The 22,951-nt window shown below is 43.6% G+C and overlaps 1 protein-coding gene across 1 annotated transcript in view; it reads left to right on the forward strand.

The window, feature by feature from the left end:
• Positions 1–19,602, forward strand: part of efr3a (EFR3 homolog A) — a gene marked incomplete at its 3' end in the record, with an annotated part of 143,049 nt that extends 123,447 nt beyond the window's left edge. Inside the window, exons 15-24 of the mRNA XM_083658874.1 lie at positions 799–960; positions 2,753–2,884; positions 9,760–9,827; positions 10,489–10,616; positions 12,941–12,991; positions 16,093–16,178; positions 16,792–16,840; positions 18,630–18,733; positions 18,943–18,992; positions 19,497–19,602. Of these exons, the coding sequence (XP_083515000.1) occupies positions 799–960; positions 2,753–2,884; positions 9,760–9,827; positions 10,489–10,616; positions 12,941–12,991; positions 16,093–16,178; positions 16,792–16,840; positions 18,630–18,733; positions 18,943–18,992; positions 19,497–19,602 (936 nt within the window). The remainder of the gene's footprint in view (positions 1–798; positions 961–2,752; positions 2,885–9,759; positions 9,828–10,488; positions 10,617–12,940; positions 12,992–16,092; positions 16,179–16,791; positions 16,841–18,629; positions 18,734–18,942; positions 18,993–19,496) is intronic.
• Between the last annotated feature and the right edge of the window lie 3,349 nt (positions 19,603–22,951).

Raw genomic sequence — 22,951 nt, forward strand, 5'->3', positions numbered from 1 at the left:
CTGGCAACGGCTTGTCTGAGCGATACAAGTTTTATCTAACAGTTTACCAATCTTGCACTAACGTAAATTAGATGATGACAGACTTGTGCAGTGGCTACCACTGTTCACAACTACAGTATTGATAAAAAGTTTGCGCTCTTGACTCGAGTGGGTGGGGCCAGGTGCGTGAGGCCAGCATGAAAGTCCAATGGAATCATAAAAAGTCCCGCACACTGACACGAAACTGACGATGCTCTCTGGATGCAAAACAATGGAGAACGCGAGAAGAAAAATGGCGAACATTTGGGTCCTCAGACAGACGGTGCAGGACTATCCTGCCATCGGTGGTCATGCTGATGATGGTCCAAGGACCGAAAAGAGTTCTCTGTGTAGCTAATAGACACAAATAAAACAGAAATAAAACCATATAACAGGATAGAACGAGAACATTGCAGCACAAACCAGAAAACAAATTGACGGATACAGGCGGTCGACTAATAGAGCAGTAACGGATACCAGGCTCTTCTCCTTTGAGAGAGAGCCTGGTGACATGAGCTTATGCAGTTGGAACAAAGATGTCTACCAATAATTTGACTTCATTATTATTATTATTATTATTATTATTATTATTATTATTATTATTATTATTATTATTATTATTATTTTACCGAATCTGCTTTGTCAAAATCCTGTCTCCCACCTTTCCCCCTATTTTAGATGTAGCACCATTAATGACTATTTATTAACAGTTTCTCCATCTTTGTTTTCCCTCTGCTTTCCTTTCCTTGGTTCTGTCTCCTCTCCTCCTCCTGCCTGCAGCACGGTCAGCAGCTGTACCGTCACATCTACCTGGGCTGTAAGGAGGTGGACAACGTGCAGAAGAACTTTGAGCTGCTCTTCACCACGCTGGCCGTGCTCACCATCGAGCTGGCCAACGAGGAGGTGGTCATCGACCTGATCAGACTGGCCGTCGCTCTGCAGGTACACCTAGCTGGCTGTTATCTTCCTCCTGGCATGGTGGGGGGTATATGGCTTGATGTTTTTCTTATATTTGTAAAAAAACAACAAAAAACAACAACAATAATAATCCATTTCATTTGGAGGCGCCTTTCAAGACACCCAAGGTCACCTTACAATGCACATAACAGTTCTGCATATAAAAGCTTACAATGCATATAAAAACACTTCTGCATATAAAAGCATACAATGCATATAAATGTAGCCTGACTCTTTATATAAGGATTTCCCGACATGTCTATGGAGAAAGGATTTGGAAATTCACTTCCTGGAGCCGCGAAGAAGTGGGCGGTGGCCGGTCAGTCACTGTTGAGCCCAGGTGCTGCAGGGTGTTGAGCTCTAAGAGCTCAGGTGCTGCAGGGTGTTGAGCTCTGAGAGCTCAGGTGCTGCAGGGTGTTGAGCTCTGAGAGCTCAGGTGCTGCAGGGTGTTGAGCTCTGAGAGCTCAGGTGCTGCAGGGTGTTGAGCTCTAAGAGCTCAGGTGCTGCAGGGTGTTGAGCTCTGAGAGCTCAGGTGCTGCAGGGTGTTGAGCTCTGAGAGCTCAGGTGCTGCAGGGTGTTGAGCTCTGAGAGCTCAGGTGCTGCAGGGTGTTGAGCTCTAAGAGCTCAGGTGCTGCAGGGTGTTGAGCTCTAAGAGCTCAGGTGCTGCAGGGTGTTGAGCTCTGAGAGCTCAGGTGCTGCAGGGTGTTGAGCTCTGAGAGCTCAGGTGCTGCAGGGTGTTGAGCTCTGAGAGCTCAGGTGCTGCAGGGTGTTGAGCTCTGAGAGCTCAGGTGCTGCAGGGTGTTGAGCTCTGAGAGCTCAGGTGCTGCAGGGTGTTGAGCTCAGGTGCTGCAGGGTGTTGAGCTCTAGCAGCCCAGGTGCTGCAGGGTGTTGAGCTCTGGTTGCTGTCAGTGATGAGGAGTTGTCATCTTAATGCCATTAGACTGCAGAGTCAGACTGCATTCAGCTACAATACAGCCTGCCAGATGTGAGGAGGAAGGGACGCGAGATGTAACCCAGCATGTAACCCAGAACCCTTACCTTAACCTAAACTTAATCCTAATTCTAATCTTAACCCTAAACATTTTGAGGATTTTTCTTCTCTGCCTATACGTGTGAGGACACAAGGTCCTCATAAGTATAGAAATACAAGAACACACACACACACACACCTCTGCACTGCATCGATCTGGCTGGTATCACGATAGCCATCTTAATCCAGATAAAGGGCTTTAGATTGCTTATGGCCCTCTCAGGTGGGAGGGAGGAACATTGTGTTCTCCCGCTGTGGGTGAAAAGGTCGTCGTTATGGCAACGCCCCCCGAGGAAACGCAGCCAGCCCGGGAGCCCCACTGTGATGCGCCGCATGTTGCTACTGTGTGCTAACAGCTGTGTGTGTGGCAAAACCATACAATACAATGCAAAGAGATACAAGTGGCATGTTAAGAATACAGCTGTCACATTTAAAGGCCCAACCTGTAGCTGCAGTATACCGCCCCCTGCTGACACACTGCTTCACCACCACTGGTTTGTTTATAGTGATTTATTGGATGAATAATGACTTGTGTTGTCGTGAATCTTAACACCTCTTAACCCATTGATACCTGATGCAGCATTTGTGTGTGTATCCCTTTAAGACCGCGAACCGCGTGACGCGGTTCACCATCTTAAAGGGATACACACACAAATGCTGCATCAGGTATCAATGGGTTAAACATGTGGTGCATCTGTTTGTGCAGGACATATCTTGAATGCCTCTGGTGCATCTTGTTTCTTGCAGGACATGGCTCTGGTGAACGAGGAGAACCTGCCCATGTTCATCCGCTGTGGCATCATGGCGCTGGTGGCAGCGTACCTCAACTTCCTCAGCCAGATGATCGCCAACCCGCCCTTCTGTCAGCACGTCAGCAAGGTACAGCTGCAGCTTCCCTCAGCGTACTGGACTGGACTGTAGTCACATCTCACTCATCTCTCTCAGGCTCCTTCACTATGTTTCAGGCTTGTTGCCATGGTAATCTGTGTGTCGAGTGACCTTCTTGAACCTTGGGCCATTGAAACATGTTAGAGACCTTCATGCTGATATGATATGTAGTTATGACAATATGACTGTTATACAGTCATATTGTAGCACTGTGTTGAAGGAATTTGAATGAATTGTATTTTCGTCTAGTCATGTACATGATCCATCCCTCATGGGATTATTCAGACAGATTATAATAATAACAACAATGCAAAACATTCCGGCATGTTAACATACCATCATCCAAACATCAAATAAATACATTCACAACCCCCTAGGCCAGCATTCCCAACCTGTGGGCCACGAGGGTATTGCAAGTGGGGGCCAAATCATTGTTTATGTGGCAGAAGGAGGGAAAGTAATTTTAAGAAATGTAACATGATAATTGAACTTTTTTTGTGGGGAAAAACCATCAGACACAAATTATTATTCAAATTAGCGTGTTTTATATACATCTTAAAACATGACTAGTTTAGTCTAGTCTAGTCAGAGATGGGCAGTATTTTAAATACATGTATTTAAAATACGTATTTGAAATACATTTGTGTATTTTGTCATTTGTATTTGGCTGGACAGAGAAAAATAAGATAATTTGTATCAAAATACTTTCAGACCTTGTATTTTGCGTATTTTAAATACATAAAATACATTTTATTCTCAAATTGACACATTTTAAACATAAACATTTAAACCGTGGAATAAAAAAAACGCAATGTGAGATGTCACTTCTACTCCGCCTCTGATTGGCTGATTGGCTCAGAACAAACTCAACCACAAATCAGAGGCAGAGTAGGGTGAGTCTTGAGTCGGACTTCACATCACTTCTTCGTCTAAACTAATACTAATCACAGGATTAGCAAGTTCCGCTCACCATGAAAGCCATACTGCGGCAACTTCAAGTACCATGGTTACATGCTACTGAAAAGTAACCTTTTGTGGTGGAATAAATAATGTTGCTGTATTTCTATATTGTTAAATAAAGACTATATACTGTATGTGACAATTTACACTAGGCAGCGCACTTGATTGGCTCGCCCGCTATGCGGGCGAGCCAATCAATTTTCTGTATTATTACTGCACATGGCTACTTTTTCATCAATTAATACAAGCAGTCAGATAAATATCAAGTCCCTTTTTACTTAGAAAGTGCTTTAAAATCTGAATGTCAACAGAAATTTAAACATAAAAGATTCAACGATTCATCTGTCAATGATTCGATTCGATTCACACATCCACATTGCGATGCATTGATTATACGATTAATTTTGACACCCCTAATACGCAGCGCCCAATTGCTCAACTTCGCATGCCTATGACATCATCAGTGATGTCATGAGATGATTTTAGTCAATAATGATGTCACTGATGACATCAATGATGATGTCATAGCCATTGTGACATCAACAGTGGGCCAGAAATTAAACAAACAAACAAGTCCACTGGCTCCCTTTCATATGATGATGATGGTGGATGTGAAGTTGTTTAAAGGGGACCTACTATGTTTTTTCTAGATTTCAGTTATATATGTATATACTATTATGATGTCAGATATCTATGTATATACTATTATGATGTCAGATATCTATGTATATACTATTATGATGTCAGATATCTATGGCTAAACATGATCACCTCAGGTTAACATAGAAATGCTGCCTATAGACGGTTTTAACTTGACAACAAAAACATTCTAAATTGAACCCCCGCTCACTTCCTGTTGCAGTGTTTGCTATGGACATAAAAGAAAAAAAAACATTCAAGTGCAGGACTGACCATTCTGTGAAAACCGTCTATACAGCTGAGCAGCGAAAACAAAAGTAACGATGTCGAGTGAATATTTCTGCAGTTTGCCGAATGCTGAGAAAAAGGAAGTGATGTGGGGTTGCGCTCTGGTGAAAACCGTCTATACTGTAAGTCAAAAGCCCTCACAGAAGGCCAGGGGCATCATGCAAGCCAGAATTCTGAGGGGCCGACATTCGGCAGCGACCAAAGGTCCCCAGCTAAAACATGTCGGTGGCGACCTAAGGTCTGAATAGATCTGCAATGATGCAATCAGTCTGTCCAGATAAAGTGTGCTGAATCCACTCATGATTGATTGATTTATCTATCAATCGGTTAGCTATTTCTAAAATGTTCTAAAATGAAGAATCAGCTGACTGGTATCAGGTGACCACTTTCAACAACCCTCTGATTGCTGTGTGGGGAGGAGTCACTCTAGTTTAAAAGTGCTACACCTGGCTTGCTTATCAGAACACATTTGAGTTTCTGCTCTGAGCTGTCTAGTGTGCTGTACTGATCTGTTTTACTCTACTCTACTCTGCTGGTATAATTGGTAAGTTAGTTTGAGTTTTAGTAGCTTTGCTGTATTTTAAAAGAAAAGTGTCTTAGGGGCTCTGATAATCAGCTTGGTTGAAGAATCAGCTGACTGGTATCAGGTGACCACTTTCAACGACCCTCTGATTGCTGTGTGGGGAGGAGTCACACTTGATTGGCTCGCACGCTACACGGGCTCGGTAGCTCGGCCGCTGTGCGGCCACACCCGCCCTGCATCTCGCATACGCAGCTCGGTTGCTGCGTGGCCTCGCCTGCTGTATTGGCATACGCAGTAGGGCTGTGAATCTTCACTGGCCTCACGATTCGATTACGATTAATCTGTCAATGATTCGATTCCACGATGCATCTCGATACAGCTCAAAGTATTGCATCTCCAAGTATCAAATCCTCAATTTTCTGTATTATTACTGCACATGGCAACTTTTTCATCAATTAATACAAGCAGTCAGATAAATATCAAGTCCCTTTTTACTTAGAAAGTGCTTTAAAATCTGAATGTCAACAGAAATTTAAACATAAAAGATTCAACGATTCATCTGTCAATGATTCGATTCGATTCACACATCCACATTGCGATGCATCGATTATACGATTAATTTTGACACCCCTAATACGCAGCACCCAATTGCTCAACTTCGCATGCCTATGACATCATCAGTGATGTCATAAGATGATTTTAGTCAATAATGATGTCACTGATGACATCAATGATGATGTCATAGCCATTGTGACATCATCAGTGGGCCAGAAATTAAACAAACAAACAAGTCCACTGGCTCCCTTTCATATGATGATGATGGTGGATGTGAAGGGGACCTACTATGTTTTTTCTAGATTTCAGTTATGTAAGGGTTAATGCACGACGAGGTGTACATTAACCCTTACATATATATATATATATATATATATATATATATATATATATATGTAAGGGTGTATGTACATAACCCTGTATGTAACCCTTACATATATATATATATATATATATATATATATATATATGTAAGGGTTAAAGGCCGGCTTTACCGTGGGGAATATGAATATATATTAAATCTCACGCCCCTAAGGTTTTCGAATCCGTTGAAATTTTTGAAATTGGTTGTTTCCCGCCAGAGATATCACCAGAAATCCACTCTGTGTGGAGGGGGGGGGGGGTGGTGGAGGGGAGGGGCGGGTGCGGGGACCCGAAATACTACATTTCCAACAATGCACTGGGCTCGCGTGGCCTTCGTTTTCATGCCCACCCCTCAGGCATTTGGCTGATATCAAACTCCAGTAGGTGGCGGTAATGCACATATATGTTTGCCAACCGCCATAAAACTCAAAGAAGAAGAAGAAGAAGGCTTCGACAATAAAAGATACAAAGAAGAAGAAATAAATTGAAAATAAAATTGCACCAAATTGCACCAAATGTAAACGGTAGTATATATGTCGGGAGATGTCTTCATAAAAAAATTCTCATGCATTTTAAGGCATTTTCGTAGGAGTTACGCGCATCTGATGTTGTAACTATTTTCTGTAAAAATGGGTAAAAATGGGTACATTGCTCAGCGTTGATTTCGTTACTTCAACTCACCTACTACTAGATGTAAAATTTGACGAGCTTTCCAATGCCGCCAGTCCCGTGTCTTTTGGTGCTTCCGTTCCTGAGAAAATCGTCTCTTTGCAAGGAACTATGGGAAGCTAATATTAGCTACAGCAGGCTAGGCGGGTGAACAAGATGGCTGCCTTTTGCTTTTCGTCGAGAGCTCTGAAGGGGCGTGGAGGACCTCTAGAGGCGGGACCATGGCTCACAAGACTTGTAGTTCATAGGCCCTCGAGTTCCGCAAGCGGGGAGGGAAGCCGGGTGACGCGTAACGCGTCACCCGGCTTCCCTAAAAATGTGAGAGATGCCTGATAGGTCAGGCAGTGAAGCTCCAATTTCAAATAATTTCAACGGATTCTAAAACCTTAGGGGCGTGAGATTGATATATATTCATATTCCCCACGGTAAAGCCGTCCTTTAATGCACGACGAGGTGTACATTATCACTTTTTAAGGGACGACGCGAGAGGCGTGAACCGTCCGAGGCGAAGCCGAGGATGGTTGCCTCCGCGAAGTCCCTTAAAAAGTGATAATGTACACCTCGAAGTGCATTAACCCGCTTATACCATGGTCACTTGCCAACAAAACAATAAGACCAGTCATTTATATTTCCATGTGTAATAAATAAAGCAATCTAAATGGCTAAATGTCTGTAAATCAGTCTTCCACGAAATAAAATAGTCCCTCCCACCTGCACCACCCTCCGTTTTAAAGCCGACTCAAACGTTAACTTTATCACAGGAATGCAGGTTTAACGATGTTTTGCGTTCTACATTAAATGAAGACATTACCGTTTGGCTGCTTGCTTTATTTTGTATGATAGATACGTATTGGCCAAGTATATTAACATTTAAGAGCGAAGAGTTTCAGGAAGTGAAACAGTGCAGCGGGGGCTCGCACTGCGTGTGCTGTATGTGGTGAAATGCAGCTCTCTCTCTCTCTCTCTCTCTCTCTCTCTCTCTCTCTCTCTCTCTCTCAAAGGGCTCGCCCCCGCTCGTGCACGAGCCGAGGGAAATCTCTTTGTCGCCGAGAAGAGCCTGGTGACGCGAGGTTAAAAATCTCCGAAACGAAAATCAAAATTGTAAATAAGAGTTATTTTTGATAAACTGAGCACACAGGGGTGATTTAAATACTTACTTTGACCGAGTCAATTTTTTTCTCAACATCCAAAATTGTCATATTAACCCTTAACGGGGGTATAGAGCTCAAACAGCTCTCTTGATACCACTGTGAAACTATGGCGCATTGATATGAACGGTGAACAGACCATTTAGCTAGGTGTCCATTATCACTGTACAATATCACAAAATAATGGACACCTTGCAGCCAATCAGAATCGAGTATTCACCCAGACCATGGTATAAATATGTATATACTATTATGATGTCAGATATCTATGGCTAAACATGATCACCTCATGTTAACATAGAAATGCTGCCTATACTGTAAGTCAAAAGCCCTCACAGAAGGCCAGGGGCGTCATGCAAGCCAGAATTCTGAGGGGCCGACATTCGGCAGCGACCAAAGGTCCCCAGCTAAAACATGTCTGTGGCGACCTAATGTCTGAATAGATCTGCAATGATTCAATCAGTCTGTCCAGATAAAGTGGGCTGAATCCACTCATGATTGATTGATTTATCTATTAATCGGTCCATTTAGCTATTTCTAAAATGTTGGAAGCCAGATTTAGAGGAATATCTCATTTTAAATTAACATTAGGATTAGACTGTTGTGATATCATTATTCAGTTTTGACCATCAATATTTTGCTCCTTTTCTCATTAGGCTAAATACTGTATATTTATTTCTAGATTTTGGTCAATTATTTGTGCTTTTATGGTTATTAGCTTAGTCACTGACTTCTACACTATAGCTTCTAGACTGCTGCCACTTTTCTTGAAATAGCTAAATCTTACTTCACCTAAAATGTTATTCACATAAAATGACGACATCCACAAGAACTGCATTGACCTGGATACATCAAATGGAATTCAGTGTTTTGCTACAGTAACTACAGTATAACCTGTGATAGTGGTGGTAAAAACTAACAGGTCACTGCCATAACAGCTCTGGCTAACATTACAATGCTAACTTTACATGGTAGGTACAAGTATAAGCCAACTAACTTGCTATGCAAACTATGCATAATAACTAAACAGCATTTCATTTTCACATGTTTGAAAAGGGGATTGATGCTCTACTACTAATGACCGCCATGATTGTTTCCCCTCACTTTCCCCAACCCAAAAATCTGAGGGGGCAACTGCATTTTCAATGGTCATGACGCTTCTGTAGAAGGTGAATAACAGTTGAAGTGAGGGAGAAATGAGTTGTGCTGAAAAACAACTAAAACTGAAATGGAAGAGTGTGTTAGAGGGTACACAAAGGAGAATACTGTCACAGAGGACTAAAGAGATGATTTACCATCTAATAAAACAAGAACATTTCACATTTGAGATGCTGGAATAAGAGCATTAGGACATTTTTCCTTAAAGAAATGGCTCAAAATGATTAATAGATTATCAAAATAGGCAATTAATGTAATATTTGGCAATGAATCGATGAATTGACTAATCGTTGCAGCTCTTTATCAGTTTTTATAAAATGTATTTTTATGTATTTTCAAAATACAAAATATGTATTTGTATTTCAAATACATTTTTCAGACCAGTATTTTGTATTTGTATTGTGATACATTTTTTGAGCAAGTATTTGTAATTTGTATCAAAATACTTTTTGATGTATTTTCGCCCATCTCTGAGTCTAGTCTAGTTGTTCTTCTTCAAACCCTCCTGATGACTGTGTCATTCTGCATGGCTTTGCTCCTTTCTGCTCCACCTGCATCTCCAGGTGATGGAGCTGAGGAGCCTGGACGCCCCGTACCTCCTCCCGGAGCACGTCTTCAGAGACAAGTGTCAGTAAGTGTCTCTCTTTACTTAGCAGATAGAAGGTTTGCTTTGACAAACATTTCTCATCTCTTCTCATTTTCTCCTTTGTTTCTAGAATAACTTGTCAAGCTTTCTATTCCAAATGTTCACGCGTTAAGATCAAAGTCGCTCTCCTTCCACTATTGTAGTCCCTCTGTCTGCCTCTGAAAAGAAAGATTTGCATCAGTTACAAAAATATCTCTGATCTAAAGAAGAGATTCGCTGTGAAATAAATAGCATGGCTTTGAGCTAAGATCTTTGGAGATTTAGTATAAGGGGAAAGAAAACACCCGACTCATGAAAAAGACATGACAGCTTAACGCCTATGGCAAGATCAAAATGTCTGGGCTGTTCACAGTCCTCGGCTAAATCCTTACATTTCTCACTGTGTGTTTCCCCCCCCACATTAATTTATTTATCCAATGAGATTAAATTAATGAATTAATGAATTAATTTAACATTTATTTTATACAGGCCAAAACACCAGTCCCTGTCACTTCACATATTGGTTTTAGGTGTTATTTTTTTTTTTTTTCATTGATTCATTCAATTTACAGAAATACTATTATTCATTGTGTAAATTGCATGAGATATCCTTGCAGGATTTGGATAGCTGTCTGACCTTTGACCCCGCCCCCTCCCCCCCGTTCAGACTCCCAGACTCCCTGGACAAGGAGGACAGAGTGCTGTACTTCCAGACGGCTGACATGTCCGAGTGTTTGTCTGGACCAGGATACAACACAGAGCGTCTCTCCAGCCCCTACGTTCCCCAGGTCACAGGTACGAACACACACACACACACACACACACACACACACACACACACACGCACAAGCATCGGTAAGATTAGACTTAAAGGGACCATTCACCGCTTTTGAACCTTATCTGTCTCTCTCTGAAACCGGGACACTTATGTTGCATTTATACTTCAGAGGACGTTCACCTCGGTTCAACGGTCACGTGACACTCGAACGCTATAAGCAGCTGCAGAGGGAACGAAATGCACACTGAAACCACCTCGGAGGCAAGATGTAACGTACTTGGCTGCAGCCGCATATAAACGACACACAACCACACAACTCACCTCCTCTCTCTCTGGGAAGTTGGTCACGATGTTCTTTGTGATTTTCATGAAGTCATACATCAAGGACAGGCTGATAAAAATAGCGGGGACACGTTCATTAATTTCAATCGAGCGAAATCTAGCGGGTGGACCCCAAACAAAACAAGGAAGTCAAGCGCGTGCCGTCTATATAGCCAATCAGACTTGCGCGATACTATGACGTAGTCAGCGACACTAGATATTTCACCAGGTAGCAGACACTGCTCGCCGACACTTGAAAGTGTCGACTCAAGTCCTTATTTCTGTTGGCGACCGTTTCAAAAGTGTCAGCAGACGAAGCATAAATTGGGCTTTAGTGTGAAACACAACAACAGTTGTTTTCAATGCTCTCTCTGTCTCTGGGGCACGTCTTCAGGATGGTTGATGGATCGGTCGGAGGGACCTAACCACACTTCTGAGTCCCTAAACCCAACCAATCCTCACTCCTCATGTCCTTCTGGACCAACCAATCCTCACTCATCATGTCCTTCTGGACCAACCAATCCTCACTCATCATGTCCTTCTGGACCAACCAATCCTCACTCCTCATGTCCTTCTGGACCAACCAATCCTCACTCATCATGTCCTTCTGGACCAACCAATCCTCACTCCTCATGTCCTTCTGGACCAACCAATCCTCACTCCTCATGTCCTTCTGGACCAACCAATCCTCACTCCTCATGTCCTTCTGGACCAACCAATCCTCACTCCTCATGTCCTTCTGGACCAACCAATCCTCACTCCTCATGTCCTTCTGGACCAACCAATCCTCACTCATCATGTCCTTCTGGACCAACCAATCCTCACTCCTCATGTCCTTCTGGACCAACCAATCCTCACTCATCATGTCCTTCTGGACCAACCAATCCTCACTCCTCATGTCCTTCTGGACCATCTATTCTAGCATTGAGCCTTCAGAATCTGTTCTACTTCCTGGAACCAGGGCAGTTATTGTAGCTGCGCTGGCTCACATGGCTGTTATTCGAACTACAGACTGTATTTACTCCTTTTTGTATGCATGCGCACATCCACGGAGAAGAGCGTGGAGAGCTTTAACCAGATCACTTCTGTTATGATTTACCGCTATATCAATACAATTGTCTTGACTTAACGAGCCATACCAGCTGCCTGGCAGGGGCGGAGTTTCTGCCTGAAGATGAACATTGTTAACCCATTGATACCTGATGCAGCATTTGCGTGTATACCCCTGATTTGTGTGTGTATCCGGTTCGCGGTCTTAAAGGGATACACACACAAATGCTGCATCAGGTATCAATGGGTTAAACATTGTTAATTTGCCTGTACTACCCACATTGTAATGATACAAAGCTGGTTGAAAAGCAGTGATAAAGAGGAGTCAAACAGATGAACAGCAGTATACAGGAAATACATTGAAAATGTCTGGTCGGCTTTATTAAACTGACGGTTGTCACAATCGTTGTTGCCTTTCCTAGCAAAGCTAATTTAAAGCGATATTTCACTTCAGTACAACATGGACTTCTGTACGATTTCATGGAGTCAATCGCCAAAAGATACCTCTCAAGACTCATGATCCACTCACTTAGTTTCTTTCATTCTCAAAAGCTGTTCTTTTCAGAATTCTACTTGAACCTTGGCTTCACCCGAGGCGAGGTCGATCTGGAGAATGTTATTTCATTCTGTCTCCAGGGAGTTACTGTGGGACAAATCATTTTCTCCTGCAAATTCAAATGATTAACTTAGAGCGTTGGTGAAAAATCCTGAATGGAGGTAGTGAAATGTGGCTTCAAGCCCTTCTGAGTCCTCTGGTCATACTCCACGCAAATTCAATATATAACAGTTTCAACTATGACTCCTATACATCATACAGCTCATCAACATATATCAAGCAGCAATGATTTGACCTGAGATTTGACCTCAATCTAACACACAACGGGTGAGAGAATTGTCTGTAAAAAGTCTAACAAACAATATGCCTTTGTTTTCTGATCTTTTCTCTGCCATGCTTCTCATGTAAAACCAGTGCTTTACACAGTAGGCAAGATCCTCCACAGGTGCAAGCAGACATCCAGAGGTAACGGGCAGGGCAGAGGCTTTCCCTCTCTGATCTCCAGCCATGTAGCTCACTGCAGACCCCTGCCCATCTAGACTGTGAATACTCTAGTAGTCTGTACCTGTAGATGTAGACTGTGAATACTGTAGTAGTCTGTACCTGTAGATGTAGACTGTGAATACTGTAGTAGTCTGTACCTGTAGATGTAGACTGTGAATACTGTAGTAGTTTGTACCTGTAGATGTAGACTGTGAATACTGTAGTAGTCTGTACCTGTAGATGTAGACTGTGAATACTGTAGTAGTCTGTACCTGTAGATGTAGACTGTGAATACTCTAGTAGTCTGTACCTGTAGATGTAGACTGTGAATACTGTAGTAGTTTGTACCTGTAGATGTAGACTGTGAATACTGTAGTAGTCTGTACCTGTAGATGTAGACTGTGAATACTGTAGTAGTCTGTACCTGTAGATGTAGACTGTGAATCATGCGCGTAGCCACGGGTGCGCTAGGGTGTGCAAATGCCACCCAGACAGGCCACTGGCGCACCCAAAAAAATGGGGTAAAAAAAGTGTTTTGTTTTGTCTGCAAAACACATGTCAACGCTGTCATGCACTGTGTCCAACTGTCCGCCTGCAAGTAAATCCATAGAGAAAATAAGTAGCAAAGAGCGTTCCCATCTGCAACGAAAATCACTTCCTTGTTTGCCTGAGACGCATGTGTACCCATGCGTCTCAGGCAAACAAGGAAGTGATTTTCGTTGCAGAGAGGTAACCCTCTTGGAACCACTCTTGCTGGTTCCTCTCGCTATGGATTTACTTTGAAAATGACAGTTTCGCGTACTTTGGATTATTATTTGATGATCGCATGGTGAGTACACAAGTCACAACATGTATGTGATTGTTTCTAGCGCTGTTGTGTGTGCTTTTGGGGGAATGAACGGCGGTAGCATATTAGAGACTGCCACACTACTGTACTATCTAACTAGCGTTAACAGTACTAGCAGCCCCCATGTATCACTGTGAAACGCACTTTCTAATGCACGCCACGCACAGTGAAGATGTTGGCGGCGTGTCCCTTCGCATTTAACGTTAGCCAGGAGACTTTTCAGTCATGCATCTGCATGCGTCTCAGATTTGTAATAATATACGGGTCCACACGAACATGCCAACCAAATTTGCGTTCTTTCCCGACTAGAACACTCATTGGAAAAAGTAGGTGAGACTTTTTTGAGATACTAAACAAAGTGGTTTTACATGTTGCCAAAAAATACAATTTAATTGACTGCTTCTACCTGCTAATAATGAGTGTGAAAAGGAGCAAACAACACACAAATATTCCTCTAAATCTGGTTTGAAAAGACCCAATTTTTTTTTTTCAAATGGTCCGCCCCCTGGCACACCCTGGCTTTCTGTGGCACACCCAATGAGCCGAGTCTGGCTACGCTACTGCTGTGAATACTCTAGTAGTCTGTACCTGTAGATGTAGACTGTGAATACTGTAGTAGTCTGTACCTGTAGATGTAGACTGTGAATACTGTAGTAGTCTGTACCTGTAGATGTAGACTGTGAATACTGTAGTAGTCTGTACCTGTAGATGTAGACTGTGAATACTGTAGTAGTTTGTGCCTGTACATGTGCAAAATGATCTAGGTGTTTATTTTTAAATGTGATGAGATCTGCATTATTAATTTCAGAGGGCAAACCCGGTTGTCACACCACAGCAAAGAAACAAAGAAACTGCCAAGAGACACAACTGACAACCATTCAACATTTATCCTCCCAACCATACCAACATACATTGCAACATACATAACAACTCATAGGCTGTGAGTGTTGGTAGGGTAGGCTGTGAGTGTTGGTAGGGTCAGGGGCGGACTGGGAAAATAATTCAGGCCGGGTATTAAATACCAAGCAGGCCAGGCCGATATGGGCCGACGCGCGTGCGAAAAATTTGGGCCGTTTGAAGCCCAATTTGGGCCGTTTGAAGCCCAATTTGGGCCGTTTAAAACCAGATTTGGGCCGTTTGAAGCCCAATTTGGGTCGATTGAAGCATGATTTGGGCCGTTTGAAGCCCAATTTGGGCCGTTTGAAGCCAGATTTGGGCCGTTTGAAGCCCAATTTGGGCCGTGTGAAGCCAGATTTGGGCCGTTTGAAGCCCAATTTGGGTCAATTGAAGCCCGATTTGGGCCGTTTGAAGCCCGATTTGGGCTGTTTGAACCCCAATTTGGGCCGAGTCCAATTTTACAATGAGATGCACCCACTTTAACCCTGAATAAAGTAATAAAACCACTAGTAAACCAGTAGGCGGCGCCTGGCCTGCTGTTCAGTGAGTGGCCTGACTGCGGGCACCAATTTTTTTTTTTTTTTTTTTTTTTTGCAGGCCAGGCCAGGCCACCAGGCATTTGCCCGACGTGCCCGATTATGCAGTCCGCGCCTGGGTAGGGTAGGCTTTGAGTGTTGGTACTGGGAGTTACTCTAAATTAACAGTTGATTACTTGGGCAGGCCTGTAGCAGCTAGCTCTGTAACGTTATGTATGGAATAGCTTAGCAAACGGCTACGGCTAAGGTAACAACGTTATGTTACGTAAACGTTCCTCGTAGCTGATTTAAACCGTTGTGTTACTTTTCCTGTGTGCTGCCTCTGAACCTTGCGTTAATATTTGTCGCTTGTAATGGGTGTTCTGCTCTAAATGCCAAAGCTACGTAAAAACAAACACTCTTCACCTCTTGTCATTAGTGTCTCCTGCTTAGTCATAACTGTTCAATGTGAATAGGTCACTCTGACTCATGCAACTAACACTTATCTAGTGGTCTTTTCTGCTTAACAGTTACATTTGACACCTCCTCTGATGTTAGTGTTTGCATCATGAAATGATCTTGACACTGCTGGGAGCTCACAAAGTACAGGCTGCTTCTCTTGCCATTCACATGTGTTTAGTGCTATAAGATGCAGGGATGTACGGGCCATCAGGGCTATCTGTAGGATTCCCAGTGGGGGCGCTCTATCTAACAACTGGTTTATTTCATTCTAACAACAACGTTTTTTGTGTGATATGACTTTGAGTATGTGGGTGTCAGTGTGAAGCTGTGGCTGAGCTGTCTGTCTCTGTCTCTGTGTGCAGATGAAGACCGGCTCACCAGGAGGAAGAGCTTTGTGGACACTGTCTCTCTGCAGGTGGACATCCTGTCCAGCAGCCTCCCAGACAAGGTCAGCCTGACACCCATCAAACAGACAAGATGTCCTCACAAATTAAATTCAAGTCAAACATGAAATATTCAAATAAACAAATTACGGTACATGAGAGAGAGAAAATAAAAGGGGAAAAAACATACTGCCAGTAAGATAAATAAACACATTTGGTATTTGTATACATATAATATATTACTATATAATGGCAAGACTGACCGTGTGCGTGTGTGTGCGTGCCTGCGTGCGTGCGTGCGTGTGTGCATATCTCGAGAACCATTCTCGGTGGGTGTGCTGCTGGGAAAGCAATGCCAAATTTCGTGCGATTTCTCTCATTGTGACATCATCAATGATGTCATAAATCCTTCCCTGCAGAGGTAAAGTTTGTGTAACCGCACTCAATGAGTGAAAGTCCATTGATTTGATTAGAGAGTCCAAAACAGTGAGTGAGTAAACGTGCACTGCGCTAGTGCATCATTACACAGAGACATGGGTGTCTTCAGGTTTCTTCAGGTGACTCTGAGCTCTGTGTGAACTCTGTCCATCAGATGATTCCCTCTGTGCTGACAGCTCCACAGCCATGTTGTTTCACCACAGAGTGACATGATCCTTCTGTGTTCTCTCCTCTCTGCAGTCTCAGCTGGCGGAGGAGATCACGTTTGAGACCCTGAAGAAGGCTATAGGTAAGACTGCACAATATAGACTGTACAGTATATAGACGGTTTTAACTTGACAACAATAACAACCGTCACAACCCACCTGAATATCCGGTTTACTTCCTGTATACATAGCTGAGCGCAGGCTGATATTCGGCTCATATTAAATGTTAACGTTAGGCCGTGTCTCCGACAGACAAAGTGACAACGTAGCCTATTTCTGTCTTTATGTCTTGTAGTAGTTAGTAGTAGTAGTTGTTGTTGTTGATAGTTGCCATAACAACCACCCCTGTCGGAAAGACGTGCACACGCTGGGTGGTAGGAAGCGTTGTTGTCGGGTCCGGAGCTAGCCTGAGAGGCTAATAAAAGCTACATGTTACAGAGTAAAGCTGACTATCAGTACATTATTGCACGCATAGGCCTATCTTTACATTAAAAAAGTAGAAATAGAAGTAGGCTATGTCAGTGTTTTCCCCTGAACACCTGAGAAAGTGACACTGTCAATAGTTCGCACTGTGAAGCTGATACAATTCAGGTGGCGGTAATGCAACATTTAAGGATGCCAACCGCCATAAAACACAGAAGAAGAAGCTGAGAAAAAGGAAGTGCTGTGGGGTTGCAGCTGGTGAAAACCGTCTATAGCGGATGGGACATGAGCCAAACTAAATAATCAAATACATTTTCCCCAAAGATGACTTCTGTCATTTTAGGCCGTTCTTATTACGCCAATCTGAGAATCCATCCGTTAAGAAATAAATAAATGTATATAATTATTTTAAACCTCTGGGGACAAAAACCACGTTTCAAAACTTGAAGAACCGGAACTCAACTAGCCCTGCCGTGCCCCGTTATACTCATTTTACCAATTGCTTGTGCTATTATTACTGTAGGAGCCAACCTGGAGAGAGCCGTAGACTAGACACACACATGCTTCCTCCGATTCATGTGCAGTTGCCAGACGCTTCTTTTCACCTGACAGCGGGGAGCTTCACCGGCAGGATGTAGCATGTGGGAGGATCACACTATCCCCACCAGTTCCCTTCCAAGACCAAGCAGCTGCACACTTTTAATGCCTATATTGTTCCAACTCCCCTTTCTAGTATGTCTTTTAAATAGGAAATACAACGTATGTTTTTATACTTGAAGACCCAAGTCCGCCTTTCTGTATTCGCACCACACTCTCATTCAGGCTTCACACCCGCAGACGCCAATCGTGCCTGTATGGACGCCCGACCAAGCCGGAGGTAACATGGGGGCGTGAACCTGCGACCCTCGTGTTGGTAGGCAGGGAATCTACCGCTACACTACCCGGACCACTACCCGCTACACTACCCGGACCACTACCCGCTACACTACCCGGACCACTACCCGCTACACTACCCGGACGCCCTCTCTGATGTTTGTTTTGAAGTTGTTATTGACAATATAAAAAGGGGGTGTGACATCATGATTGACAGCTGTGACAGCCCATCTGAAGCCGGCGAGCCACCCCAATCTACTGCGCAGACTCTGGCTGCAAATTATGTCGTCACACAAGCAAGTTGGTAGTTCGCTGAAACGAGATATTTTTGCTTCAATTTGCATAGAGGTCGGAAGTATTGAAATGCAGGACAGGTGCGGGACACAGGACATTTTGGGACACAGGACATTTTGGGCCACAGGACATTTTGGGACTGTCATGCAAAATGTGGGACAGATGGTCACCCTAGGACCCAAAGTGATTGAGACTGAAGCTAAATGAGTTTCATGAAAACAGGTTGTAATCCAGCTTCATCAACTTCCTGCCAAATAAAGCTCTCTCTGTGATTGGTTGCAGATACCACAGGCCTGGAGGAACAGGAGAGGGAGAAGAGGCGTCAGGTGATGGAGAAGTTCCAGAAAGGTCCATTTGAGGAGATCGCCGCACACTGCGAGTCCAAGGTGGGCCCCAGGAGCCAGAACCTCACACCTGTTGTCCATTTTTTTACAACAGACGACAGGAAAGCAGCCTCAGAACCTTACACCTGTCACTGACTTTTTACCACAGACGACAGGACAGCAGCCTCAGAAGCTTATAGTGAAAAACTGGAGTGAAGTTGTAAAAAAAGTTTGCTCTTGTTCAACTTGAATATTTTGTTTGTTTTCACCAGGCTAACATGTTGCACGACCGGCTGGCGCAAATCTTCGAACTTACAATTCGGTAAGTTACACATTTTCGACACATTATTTTAACAACTCGTCAGAAAAAGATGAACGTAATCATGTGAGTTATTACATTATTAGTCATAGTCAATATTTTTTACTTATGAAGTCATGATACGATAGTATTGCGATCTGGCGATATGCTAGTATTGCGATATATTGAGTATTGTGATATATTGCGATGTACTGGTATTACCTTTTTTCCACTGCAAATCATGTCCACGAAGGAAAACTTTGTCAACATCTGTTTTATCTAATAAGATAAAGTTTCCAGTTTGTTCATCTCACTTCAATCGTCTTTATTGCAGCAAAATGGCATTGACAAGCAACACGGTCATAAAAACCTGTCATAACTGTTGCATGCACCTGACAATTTATATCATCAAATATTGTGATACTTGGCATCCGTGCCACACGAAATATTGTAAAACTACAGTATGCTGTATCGACCCCCCCCCCCCCCCCTAATGTAAAATCATGTTCATTCATGTCCCTTTCTCAGGCCTCCACCCAGCCCGTCTGGAGTGGTGTCCATCTCAGCGGGACACACGCAGCACCAGTCTGTCCCCGTCTACGAGATGAAGTTCCCTGACCTGTGTGTCTACTGAGCAGCAGAGACGTACCCACAGACACACACTTCTCCAGGCGGATGATAATTTATTTTTTATTTTTATCAAATCACATTTCTAAAAGCTGCGTGTCAAACTGACCTCAGAACAGATGTGTCAGGGATGTGATCAGGCCTCAATTAGATTTTTTTTTATTTCTGGGTCCTCCTAATAACATGATTTCTTGAGGGGGGAGACACACAAAAATCACATCCCCAATGTGGGTCCAAAATCACCCCTGCAAAAACAGTCAGACTTGTGATTTTATCTTCCAGACGTCAAACTTATTTTGTGAAATCATCATCAGATCATTCTTCAGGAGAATGTCACTTGTTTGGGGACATTTCCTTGGCAAACGTGAAATTGTCTTTGAGAAAGTTTATTGTTTCCAGATTTTCTTAATTGTTTTTTATGATCAGTTTTTGAAAGAAGTCATATTGACATGAATCAAGTGACATTTACTGAAACCAGCAGATGATCTGCCAGTGCAGAGACGTCATTTGATTAAAAATATCACGAAATAAGCTGATAGGTCTGGAGACAAGTTAAAATCACTTGACAGCTTATCAATGTCCCATCTTAAAACTGTTCTGAGCATCGACTTGTTTCAGTTTGTTGCAGGTGCTTCAAAGCCTCAAAAGTGGAAAGATTACTTCTCAATCCAAAAACAATCATTTTAAACATCCAACCACTATTTATTGTATGACTATTCTGCTTAATATGACCTAAAAAAACAGACCTGTGGGTCTGTTCAGCAAACCTAACCAGCACTAATCAACTAATATTCCACATTGCCATTTTATTTTGTTTTTCCAATCCACCACCCTGAGACTAAACTACAGTAATCAAACCGCTTCCACTGCAACTGTTCAGTGTTTTGGTTGTGAACCCATCGTCGCTACTACCCAGCATGCCTCTGAGCCAGCTGGTTGTAATGACATACATCTTACTACCCAGCATGCCTCTGAGCCAGCTGGTTGTAATGACATACATCTTACTACCCAGCATGCCTCTGAGCCAGCTGGTTGTAATGACATACATCTTACTACCCAGCATGCCTCTGAGCCAGCTGGTTGTAATGACATACATCTTACTACCCAGCATGCCTCTGAGCCAGCTGGTTGTAATGACATACATCTTACTACCCAGCATGCCTCTGAGCCAGCTGGTTGTAATGACATACATCTTACTACCCAGCATGCCTCTGAGCCAGCTGGTTGTAATGACATACATCTTACTACCCAGCATGGCCTCTGAGCCAGCTGGTTGTAATGACATACATCTTACTACCCAGCATGCCTCTGAGCCAGCTGGTTGTAATGACATACATCTTACTACCCAGCATGCCTCTGAGCCAGCTGGTTGTAATGACATACATCTTACTACCCAGCATGCCTCTGAGCCAGCTGGTTGTAATGACATACATCTTACTACCCAGCATGCCTCTGAGCCAGCTGGTTGTAATGACATACATCTTACTACCCAGCATGCCTCTGAGCCAGCTGGTTGTAATGGCATACATCTTACTACCCAGCATGCCTCTGAGCCAGCTGGTTGTAATGGCATACATCTTACTACCCAGCATGCCTCTGAGCCAGCTGGTTGTAATGACATACATCTTACTACCCAGCATGCCTCTGAGCCAGCTGGTTGTAATGGCATACATCTTACTACCCAGCATGCCTCTGAGCCAGCTGGTTGTAATGGCATACATCTTACTACCCAGCATGCCTCTGAGCCAGCTGGTTGTAATGGCATACATCTTACTACCCAGCATGCCTCTGAGCCAGCTGGTTGTAATGGCATACATCTTACTACCCAGCATGCCTCTGAGCCAGCTGGTTGTAATGGCATACATCTTACTACCCAGCATGCCTCTGAGCCAGCTGGTTGTAATGACATACATCTTACTACCCAGCATGCCTCTGAGCCAGCTGGTTGTAATGACATACATCTTACTACCCAGCATGCCTCTGAGCCAGCTGGTTGTAATGGCATACATCTTACTACCCAGCATGCCTCTGAGCCAGCTGGTTGTAATGGCATACATCTTACTACCCAGCATGCCTCTGAGCCAGCTGGTTGTAATGACATACATCTTACTACCCAGCATGCCTCTGAGCCAGCTGGTTGTAATGACATACATCTTACTACCCAGCATGCCTCTGAGCCAGCTGGTTGTAATGGCATACATCTTACTACCCAGCATGCCTCTGAGCCAGCTGGTTGTAATGGCATACATCTTACTACCCAGCATGCCTCTGAGCCAGCTGGTTGTAATGGCATACATCTTACTACCCAGCATGCCTCTGAGCCAGCTGGTTGTAATGGCATACATCTTACTACCCAGCATGCCTCTGAGCCAGCTGGTTGTAATGACATACATCTTACTACCCAGCATGCCTCTGAGCCAGCTGGTTGTAATGGCATACATCTTACTACCCAGCATGCCTCTGAGCCAGCTGGTTGTAATGGCATACATCTTACTACCCAGCATGCCTCTGAGCCAGCTGGTTGTAATGACATACATCTTACTACCCAGCATGCCTCTGAGCCAGCTGGTTGTAATGACATACATCTTACTCGAGGATGGCTTCAATCTGTATTGTAGCCGGAGCTGCACATCTCGTACTGTACATACGCTGTAGTATCAATCTAAACTCGCTCAATCCACTTTCAGACTGAAACGTTGTCGCTGGTTTTAGCTGCACTGCTCCTCCATCTGTTGTAGCTTCAGGTAGGCTTCAGTAGTCTGATGTGTTTTTGCTGCCAGCTAGAAAAAGAGATATAACTTTACTGGTGGTGGTAGACTGCAGATCAGTGCTTTGGCTAATGTGAGACGTTTTCCCCCAAGCTGTTTGCTACCTTGTGTGTTCCTCAGTCTCTACATGCTGTTTAGATGAAAACAACTGTCGGGAATTATTTCTTGTCTGTGTGCAACCAGCCGAGAGGCGTGCAGGGAGAGAAGTGAGAGCAATACTTTAGTACAGACGGTGGTCATTAAGCGCTCAGCAACAAGGACACGACGACACGAGCTACCATAATAACACTCGCGTCTAAAACGCCAGTGGACAGAGGTGACTGGCTCATCATGCTTGGTGGTCACGTATTTGCCACTAATGCTGCATTCCAGAGATGTTGGAAAGTAGGAAATTCAGACCTGCTGGGAAAATGTGCGATGGAACGGCCCTTCGAGTAGGAATTCCAAGTAGGAAAATTGCATCAGATTTCTCGACCTGGAGGTTTGCGAGTGTGAGCTGCAGTCAACATGCTGTTCACGCTGCACAGCACTTCTGCTGCATTTTCAACAATCTATTAAAAAAACACAGTTGTGGGAAATGGTTCGATA

This window comes from Poromitra crassiceps (assembly GCF_964638095.1).
Source record: "Poromitra crassiceps genome assembly, chromosome: 23".
Lineage (NCBI taxonomy): Eukaryota > Metazoa > Chordata > Actinopteri > Beryciformes > Melamphaidae > Poromitra > Poromitra crassiceps.